The sequence below is a fragment of the Polistes fuscatus genome, unplaced genomic scaffold, assembly GCF_010416935.1.
Source record: "Polistes fuscatus isolate 324 unplaced genomic scaffold, CU_Pfus_HIC Scaffold6, whole genome shotgun sequence".
NCBI classification, from domain to species: Eukaryota; Metazoa; Arthropoda; class Insecta; order Hymenoptera; family Vespidae; genus Polistes; species Polistes fuscatus.
In genome coordinates this window covers 8,693,634-8,704,244 of record NW_025113140.1, presented here as the reverse complement: position 1 = coordinate 8,704,244, position 10,611 = coordinate 8,693,634, and the positions used below count along the sequence as shown (strand labels likewise).

Genomic DNA, 10,611 nt, shown 5'->3' with positions numbered 1-10,611 from the left:
GTGTTGCCAACTTAATCAATGATATTAAAGAAAATACCGCGTATATTTAGTTGCTCTTAATTAAAAAATACATACATACATAAATAGTGTGCTAATATTTAAATATTAATAAAACAACAAGTATTATAAGATCAAATAAATGAAGTGAATAAATGAATGGAATTATTTTTTAAAAAAGAATGCAATGATTCTTGGAGTAGTTCGTTAGTGGTAGACTGTATGCACGTACGCGTCACACACATGCATAGGCGTATCCGTTGACAAATGAGAATTTGTGAAAATGTCTTGCCATGATCGAAGAAGAAGAATGGCAGAAGAGTGATAATTAGCGCTTATCGATTGTGTACATAAACGGCGGCGCCACTGAACATTCAGTGTAGCAACTCATCTCGTTGTTCATTACGTTCGTATCACGTCGTCGTGTCGTTGCCGTCGTCGTGTACATCATCATCGTCGTCGTCGTGTAGCGTTGTGTCGTTGTGTCGTTGTGTTGTCGTTGTGTTGCGTGGTCGTCGTGTGTCGTCGTGGCTGTTGTTCTTTGTCGTGTGTGTCGTGTGAAAGCTTATTCTTATATATTGTAAAATGCCTCCGAATTCGGACGATGGCGTGAAAATGGCGGAATAAAATGGCAGGACGTAGATCAACCTTAAGCAATGTTGAATCCTTATCGGGATCAGGTAATGCTGATCCTTTAAGAGAGCTATTCGAAGCTTGCAAAACTGGCGATCTTAGCAGAGTTAAGGCGTTGGTTACACCAAAGACAGTCAATGCACGAGATACTGCTGGACGCAAGGCAACTCCACTGCACTTTGCAGCTGGTGAGCTCCATATCTTGCACAAATAAATATGAATGACCCTTTCTTTTTATAATTCAATTTTTTCAAGGAATAACAACCATCGAGAAATATTGTACACAAAAAAATCTTCATATGATTTATCATTAAACTTTTTATGCTTTTTTTAATATTATAATTGACTTCATCATTTTTGTTTTTTTTCTCTTTTTTTTTTTTGTTGCTTTTTATGCTAATTCTATTTTTACAGTAAGCACATTTCATAAGAGATGATTGTTAAGAAAAAAATCCATTGAGCTTCTCATACATTTGTATATGAAAATGTAAAATATATTTAGTTTCTCTATTTTTTAATTTTGTTATTCTAATTTTAATTTTATGTTGTGTCTAGGCTATGGCAGAATAGACGTCGTTGAATTTCTTCTCTCTACTGGTGCATCCATTCAAGCACGTGACGATGGAGGTTTACATCCTCTACACAATGCATGCTCATTTGGACATTCCGATGTCGTGAGATTGCTTTTGGAAGCGGGAGCTAATCCTAACACGAGAGATAATTGGAATTATACACCATTACATGAAGCTGCCATTAAGGTGTGCTTTTTAAGATAATTCATTTATAATTGAATGGAGGAAGCGTGTAAAGTTAGATGATAGTTACAATAATATTATTTTCTTTTCAAGGGTAAGATAGACGTATGCATAGTGCTATTGCAACATGGGGCAGATGCAAATATTAGAAATGCGGAAGGAAAGACTGCACTAGAATTAGCGGATGCTGCTACCAAGCCGGTTTTAACAGGAGAATATAGGAAAGATGAACTTTTAGAAGCAGCAAGATCAGGAAACGAGGAAAGATTGTTACAACTTTTAAATCCTCTTAACGTTAATTGTCATGCTAGCGATGGACGAAGATCTACGCCTTTGCATTTAGCAGCTGGATATAATAGATCTAGAGTTGTACAAATTCTCCTTCAAAATGGTGCAGATGTACATGCAAAGGATAAAGGGTAAGTGGAAAAGATTAAATAATTGAAGTTTATGTTTAACTATATTGAGAAATAAACACACAGATATTTATTCGACAGAGGACTCGTTCCGTTGCACAACGCTTGTTCTTATGGACATTTCGAAGTAACAGAAGCGCTTCTTAAGCATGGAGCTGCTGTGAATGCCAGTGATTTATGGGCATTCACTCCATTGCATGAAGCTGCTAGCAAGTCCAGAGCAGAAGTTTGTTCTTTACTTTTAAGCGAGGGTGCAGATCCGACTCAATTAAATTGCCACAGTAAAAGCGCCATTGATGTAGCACCAACCGTAGAATTACAAGAAAGGTTAGCGTGTAAGTATAATATTGTATTATATATTATATATTTAAAATGGAATATCTATTTATTTCATTTTTCATTTCAGACGAATATAAAGGCCATTGTTTATTGGATGCCTGCAGGCAGGCTGATCCAACTAAATTAAAAAAATATTTATCTCAGGATGTTGTCAATTTTAAACATCCGTATACCGGAGATACGCCACTGCATTGTGCAGTCGCATCGCCTTATCCAAAACGAAAACAAATAATCGAAATTTTAATTAGAAAAAATGCTGCCATGAATGAGAAAAATAAAGACTTCCTTACGCCACTTCATGTAGCTACCGACCATTCGCATTACGATGCAATGGATATATTACTTAGGCATAATGCTAAAGTAAATGAATTAGATGGCTTAAGACAAACTGCATTGCACAGGTAATGTTAATCGTTAGGAAATGTGAAGATTAATCGAACCTAATAATACCAAGTTCGTCAAACTAAAAACGTATCCATGTACTTAGGTGCGTTAGAGAGGACGATGTACAAGCATGTAGAATATTGTTATCATACAACATCAATCCTTCCATTGTATCTCTTCAAGGCTATACTGCAGCGCAAGTCGCAGCGGAAAATGTTCTTAAAATATTGCAAGGTAAAGTATTTTTTTGTAAATATTTTAAATATTTTCATTTAATTTTTAATTAAGATATAATTTTATACATATGCATATGTGTGCGTATATATATATGTATATATGTGTGTATGTGTATATTCAGATCCAGAAAGTGAAACAGACGATGCAGAAGCGCAGCTTTTGGAAGCGAGTAAATCTGGCGACTTGAATGCTGTGAAAAGAATCCTACAAACGAATCCACATGCCGTAAATTGTCGTGATTTAGATGGTCGACACTCTACTCCTCTGCATTTTGCAGCAGGTTTTAATAGAGTGCCCGTAGTCGAATACCTTTTGGCACATGGTGCGGATGTGCATGCCAAAGATAAAGGGTATATATATACATACATAAATATATATATCATTTTTTTTTTGGTCTAAAATCCAAGCTTAATTTAACTTGGTTCTAATGCATAAAGTATAATTCTATGCCAATTATTAATCCATATATAATTTAAATATAATTTTTTTTAGTGGTTTGGTGCCCCTTCACAATGCTTGTTCTTATGGTCACTATGAAGTAATAGAATTGCTAATCAAACATGGGGCATCCGTTAATGTCGCCGATTTGTGGAAATTTACTCCCCTTCATGAGGCCGCAGCTAAAGGTAAATGTGAAATCGTTCGATTGTTATTAAAACACGGCGCTGATGCAACGAAAAAAAATCGAGACGGAGCAACTCCTCTTGATCTAGTAAGAGAAGGAGACCAAGATGTTGCAGATTTATTGTGTGGAAATAGTGCACTTTTGGATGCTGCAAAGAAGGGAAATCTAGCTAGGGTGCAAAGGCTGGTTACGCAAGATAACATCAATTGCAGAGATACCCAAGGTCGGAACAGTACACCGTTACATTTTGCAGGTAGGTTTTCTAACCATTTTCTTGTTGTAATATTCTTTATTTTTTAAATTCATGTATATCAATGAAGATTATAGAAGAGAAAAAAAAGAAAAGAAAAAGAAAGGATCTTCAACTGTGTAATATATTTTTGTTAAAACTTTGATTATATAGCGGGTTATAACAACTTAGAAGTAGCCGAATTTTTGTTAGAAAAAGGAGCGGATGTAAACGCACAAGATAAGGGTGGCTTAATACCTTTACATAATGCTTCAAGCTATGGACATTTGGATATAGCGGCATTACTTATTAAATATAATACGATAGTAAATGCAACTGACAAATGGGGCTTTACACCACTTCACGAAGCTGCACAAAAAGGAAGAACACAATTGTGTGCTCTTTTGTTAGCACACGGTGCCGATCCTTTCCTTAAAAATCAAGAAGGACAAAGTCCGGTAGATTTAGCAAGTGCGGATGATGTACGTTGTTTGTTGCAAGATGCTATGGCTTCTCAGCAAGTAGTACCGTCCGTACCATCGGGTAATAATGGCGTTGGTCTTGGGATTAACATGAATGGTAATGGTGGTAGTACTATTAATAGTAGACCACCTAGTATTGTTGCCGGTAATTAATATATACCATACATATACGTTACAATTATTTTGTAAACAACTCTATTTATATAATTTTATTATTATTATTATTATTATTATTATTCATATTTTTTATTTTTATTTTTTTCAGTACCAGTAACTCCACCACCGCCACTTACACAAGAAACAGTTATCATGCCTTCCGGAGCTGCAATGACTTTATGTGTTCCGTTAGCTCGACCGTCTTCATGTCTAAGTCCAATGCCACCATCCGAATCGAATTCTGAAAGAGAATCTAAAGATATGTGTAAAGAAAATAATAGTTCAAACATTACGACCGTAGCAGGTTTCCTTCAAAGTCTTGGATTAGAACATTTACTCGAATTATTTGAAAGGGAACGTATCACGTTGGATATATTAGCGGAAATGTGTCACGAAGATTTGAAACAAGTTGGCGTAACAGCTTATGGATATAGACATAAACTTATTAAAGGGATGGAGAAATTATTAACTACTGCCACAGGCACTCTATGGCAACCGTCCATTACTCCTGGAACATTGTTAGTTGATTTGTTAGCTGAGGATAAAGAATTTTTGGCTGTGGAAGAAGAAATGCAAAGTACCATTAGACAACACAGAGATAATGGACATGCTGGTGGTATTTTTTCACGATATAACATAGTTAGGGTATGTATGCTATAAAAATATAAATCAAATTTAATTTAACTTATAAAAAATAAACTATTTTCGATTGTAACTAAAAGTAATTTGTGTTATTCAGATACAAAAGGTTCAAAACCGAAAATTATGGGAACGCTACGCTCATAGAAGACAAGAAGTAGCAGAAGAAGTTGGAGCAGCTGCTCCAGCATCGCCTGGGACAGGTCCAAGATCTGCACCAAGTTCTGCAGTTCCACAAGCTAATGAAAGAATGTTGTTTCATGGTAGTCCCTTCATCAATGCAATTGTACAGAAAGGTTTCGACGAAAGGCATGCATATATTGGTGGCATGTTCGGTGCTGGAATATATTTTGCAGAACACAGTAGCAAAAGCAATCAATATGTATATGGTATTTGTGGAGGTACTGGATGTCCTTCTCATAAAGATAGAAGTTGTTACATCTGTCACAGGTTAATATTTTTATTTATTCAAAAAAAATAGGAGAAAGATAGAAATGTTATAAAAATATTAATTTTAATTTTTTATTCGTTCAGGCATTTATTACTTTGTCGAGTTACCTTGGGTAAATCGTTCCTACAATTTTCTGCAATGAAGATGGCTCACGCACCACCTGGTCATCACAGTGTAATGGGTAGACCATCGCAAGGTGGTTTAGCTTTCCCCGAATATGTAGTGTATAGAGGAGAACAAGCATACCCCGAATACTTAATAACATACCAAATTGCAAGACCTCAACAAGAAAGTGGTGGTAGTGAAAGTGTTGAGGAACGGTGATCAGAAGAGCCAGGCCCTGTAGCAAGATTTCGAAGTTTATGTTGCTGCCAGAGACCAAGAACACACGGTACCTTGTCTTAGAATTGATTATGATTTTTGTTTTTCATTATATTATCGCTCGTCAACTTTATTTCATTTAATCAATGATCTTATCTACGATTAACCAACATTCAAATGACTATAAGAACTGATACAGGCATTTAATTTTCTCATAATATTTTAGTTATTACGATACATATAAATATAAATATTAAATAAATTTAAATGTGTATTGAGAATTTACATCAGAACAGATGTAGGTTTGAAACAGTATTATAATCAACAACTTTATTCTTTATTCGTACGCATATTTTAATTGGGTGTTTTCTTTCCGACCAAAAGTATTTTTTTGATAATGAATAATATTGAAAATATAAGACAATAAGTAAAATTTGTATATTTTACAAAGTTATTTTAATTATATTTTTTTTTGTGCGGAAATAATCTATGCATTAAACAAATTCGATATCCAATACCCTGTATATGCGAAATAAAAAAACATATTATGATTTCTATACATAAATACATATATATATATATATGAAAATAATAATAATTATTATTATTATAAATATAATAAATGTATTTATATATATCCATTTAAAGCCATATAAATATTCTATTTTTCTTCCTTGCGAAAGGGTTTCTCTTCAAATCTTTTTACTTTAGATATCGAAATTGTAATTGAACATAATTACTTGGGATAAATTATTATTAAACCAACAAAATTTAAATCCCTCTATTTATATAATATTAATTTATGTAAAAATCTATATTAAATATTATATATGTCTGTTCTCTTGTAACATAGTATCTCAATCCACATTGTGAATTGTAAATAAAATTCACCACGTTTCATCTAATTTTAAATACTAGAACTATAAAAAAGAAAATATTATTTTTTCTCTCTTAGTATTATTATTTATTATATAATTTTTTTTTTATATACATATGCATTTAATTAATTAATTAATCGAAAATTTGTTTAAGCATCGTCGTAGTCCTTTTAGCGTATGTTTGTTAAACAAAATATAAACAATTGAAACTTCAGTTTAAAATCGATCAAGACGAGTTGATTCCTCTACTTTAACTAACACATAGCTTTGTAAATATATTAATCAATTTTTATTCTATCTTTTTTAATTTTTTAGAGAAAGGATGAAATAAATAATTAAATAATAGAATTTTAAGATGGTAGGAAAAAGAAACGATCGTCTTTTTAAAAAAATGGAAAAGAAAAGAAAAAAGAAAAAAAATGAGATATAATAATAATCCTAGTAATGGAATTGAGATACTTATATATGTCAATATAATTCTATTTAATTAATAGCACACACATAAAATAAATCTATTTATTATTATTATTATTATTATTATTATTATCATTATTTTATATAAGAATTCGAAAGTGTATTGTGAACAAATTAGGTAGATTTATTTAAAATGAATTGTTTAAAGTTAACAAAATTCCACTTTACAATGTGTGATACCAATAATATGAGGATTAATCATTTAATGAATGGGTTGTGATCGCGAAGCTTGCTTCTTTGTGTGTTTAATACGATTTGAAATTCCCGCCATTGAAAACTTCCTCTGATCTCACAACACACAACATATTGAAAGTTTATTCGTGTGTAATACTACTATTCTACTACTACTATTACTACTACTGACTACTACTACTACTATTATTACTACTACTACTACTACTATTTCTGTATATATTTAAGAAGCGTCTGAAAATTGGTGAAAGTCTCTATAAGTATATATATATATACACACAAAACACCATATAAAATAAAAATAAAAAAGAACAGACAGTTCAACGTTGTATATCATAGGAAAAAAGAAAATAAATTTGTGTATACGCGCATTAACACATGTATTACACGTCGAGCAACAAACATATTTTTGTTGTAATTAGTTCTATCTTTTTGATAGCTTCCTTTTAGGTGACGGTGATATTTTTATTATTTCTCTCTACAAATGTATATATATAAGTATGCAGAGTGTCCGAGATTTTTTCGGTCAAACGGTGTCAAAGTATTCTATATGTAAAAAAATATTATACGAATAATAGGTCATTTGCAGTTTTTTTTATTAAAAAGTTATGATATAAAATATAAATGTTCACATTTATTCGGCAACAGGATTGTCCTTAAATTTCCATTCAATTATGTTTACCTCTTATGCTTATCGCATTATCCTGGTGCAGGAATGCATTTCAAATGTAGTTGCAGAAATAAAACTAAATCGTCAAAAAATTCAGCATTTTACAAACAGTAATCAAACTTGCATTCGCATAATCGGTCAGCCTACTTTAAATGAGAAATTAGGTGATTTACAATTTGTATCTAAATTTTTAATAAAACATCAAATGACATATATAGGATATTATTTTCTTATTTTTATTCATAGAAGATGCTGATACTGTTTGGCCGGAAAAACCTATCAAACACCTTACATAGAAATTTCATTTGCTAAATGTACGATTAAAATCGACCCGGTGAAAAGTTCAATGAAATTTCTATCGAATTATTTCGTTTGTAAATTTCGATTGATTTTTAAGTAAAACGATCAAATACCGAAAATATCCATGTAATATTTTCTTTCGATTAATTTCTTTTTTTTTTTTTAAATTATAAGTAATATCGAGAAAACAAGCATAAGTTTCTTTCTTTCTTCGCGAATTTTCTTCTCGAGAAACGGAAATGTTTCATTTATAATTCGAACCATTTAAATCAATCCAATTAAATAATAATAATTTATGTCTCTAATCGTTTCTCACGTAAAAGAAAAATTCACGAAAGAAGAACGAGATGTTTTCTAATTTACGTTATTATCGATACTAATTAACAAAATCTGTGATGGAAAAAAAAAGAAACAGTTTTGCAGATCACTTTCTCTAGGTTCGAAGTGTTTCACATTTGACACACATTATATTCTTAAATAAAATAATAAGATCTGTGAATATTCAGAAATTGAAAAAATAGTTTCGAGAGAAACCAAACTTTTATAAAACGTTATTTTATAATTTCCCTTTTTTTCGTGACACAATTATTCACGTACGAATATTCTTCTAATTTGAAAAAAAATGCGTTCTAGGTAAGAAGATAAAATATTTGAATTTAATTTAATGTTTGATATATAAACGCGATGATTCATTTGATATTAAACAAAATACTTATTCTTTTATTATCGATAATTAAGACAGGAAAAAAAAAATGATTAAACGAATGATCGAATAGTTTTCTATCGGTAAATCGTTTTCACCGATTGTATAAACGTGCCATGTTCCTTGGCAATCGTTAAAATTGTTTGAGTAGGCCATCGCCTACGCACTAGAACACATTTTTGCAAGCTATTTCCTGTCTGTAAATAAGTCTCGTCAATAGTTGTATCTATTTTAGATAATAAAATTTCATTCATTCATTTTTTCATTGAAATTTTCGGACGAACGTGTATACGCGTTTAAATTTATTCGATTGACGCTAAAATAATTGCAATTTTTTATTATTTTCTTTTCTAGTCGACTATAAATCTATTGATAGTTATTTATTACAGAGTAAAGATAATATTATAATTTTAGCGAATACTATTATCATTATTATTAAATTTTGATCCTTAAAATGAATCACGGAAACGAACGAGATTCACATTCGCGCGATTTTATTGCTCTGAGTTTAAATTTGGACGTAAAGCAGCAGACATTATTCGACATATAAACAATGTTTTTGGCTAAGAGACAATTAGCAAACGTTATTTCCAAAAAATTCCACGTTAGAAAATAATCCACGTGAAACAATTCGAAAAGTTGTAGAATTTAAAATATCGATAATTTCTATGTTTTTAAATTCAATACATGGAAACCGCAATTGTCTCAGAGTCAGTCTAATAATACCAAAGAAATAACATTGTCACGATCAAGGACGATATCGTTTTAATCAGTATTGTATCGATGCATATGTAATATTCATTGAAGTATAATTTTTCAACAGATATTCCGAAGTGAGGCGTATAAGTAAGTCGTTAAAAATTTCTTCACGCTTTGCAAATTAAATTGCAAAATACATGGTTACGATATTTATCTAATTAAGAATTCAACCTTATCGGGTTATTCGATAAAAATACCACAACTTTTGCATCGTAAATCCTACGATACGAAGAAATACTTCATAAATATTGCGCCATACGGACAATTCTGTAATACGATTGGACGATTTGAAATGGTTTTTCTTTTGTTTTGTTTCCTCTGTTTTTTTTTTTTACCATTGCATTTGAGATTAACAATTTATTTGATTATATAAAGTCTAAAGATTAGTTATATATATTTATAGAGGAACATTTAGTAAGAAAGTCAAAAGGAATCGCGAACTTTGATAATGGTCGTCGAACCGGATTGACTTTTGCAAGAGGATCGACTTGCTGTAGCTGAGAAAAGTGTATGCAAAGCCAGTACTTGACAGGCAGTTCAATATATATATATATATATATATATATATATATATATATACACATTCGTGCACATGCACACAAATATATCCTGTCCATGTATTCGGTAAATACCGGATTATCGATATGTCGTTCATAAAATGCAATAATACTAAGAAAATAATCTTCGTTGTTATACATTACGAAGAATATAATAATATTTTAAGAAAGAGTGGTACGATTTAATCAATATCAAACTGTGTATATTAATACGTACACACGTATACATAGATAGATACACAAAATATGATGATGCAAGTATGACCGACATTTTTAAACTTACGAGATAAGGGCGCACGTAATTGATATTCGCAACGGACTCTCGTGCAAGATGCATTTTCTTATAAGTAAACTTAAACGTGTGTTTATAATATTACCAGAAGGGATAATAATTACTTAGCACGCGACATATTT

At 31.3% G+C, this 10,611-nt stretch overlaps 1 protein-coding gene across 2 annotated transcripts; it reads left to right on the top strand.

Moving 5' to 3' along the window:
• Positions 1-510: 510 nt before the first annotated feature.
• On the top strand, positions 511-6,219 carry LOC122522802 (poly [ADP-ribose] polymerase tankyrase). 2 transcript variants are annotated; one of them, XM_043644068.1, is made up of 13 exons: positions 511-818; positions 1,186-1,388; positions 1,479-1,804; positions 1,883-2,136; positions 2,208-2,541; positions 2,628-2,758; positions 2,883-3,111; positions 3,254-3,387; positions 3,475-3,639; positions 3,790-4,242; positions 4,363-4,898; positions 4,993-5,342; positions 5,427-6,219. In XM_043644068.1, the coding sequence occupies exons 1-13, from the start codon at positions 626-628 to the stop codon at positions 5,665-5,667; spliced, it is 3,549 nt and encodes a 1,182-aa protein (XP_043500003.1). In that variant the 5' UTR covers positions 511-625; the 3' UTR covers positions 5,668-6,219. The 2 variants fall into 2 exon arrangements, with proteins under 2 accessions (XP_043500003.1, XP_043500002.1); XM_043644067.1 differs by having other exon boundaries at positions 3,254-3,639; positions 5,427-6,218.
• Positions 6,220-10,611: the final 4,392 nt, after the last annotated feature.

Coding starts and splice junctions, on each gene's coding strand:
- LOC122522802 (XM_043644067.1), top strand. CDS start 626: ATGGCAGGACGTAGATCAACCTTAAGCAATGTTGAATCCTTATCGGGA. Junction 819..1,185: donor TCCACTGCACTTTGCAGCTG/GTGAGCTCCATA, acceptor TGTTGTGTCTAG/GCTATGGCAGAATAGACGTC. Junction 4,899..4,992: donor CACGATATAACATAGTTAGG/GTATGTATGCTA, acceptor TGTGTTATTCAG/ATACAAAAGGTTCAAAACCG.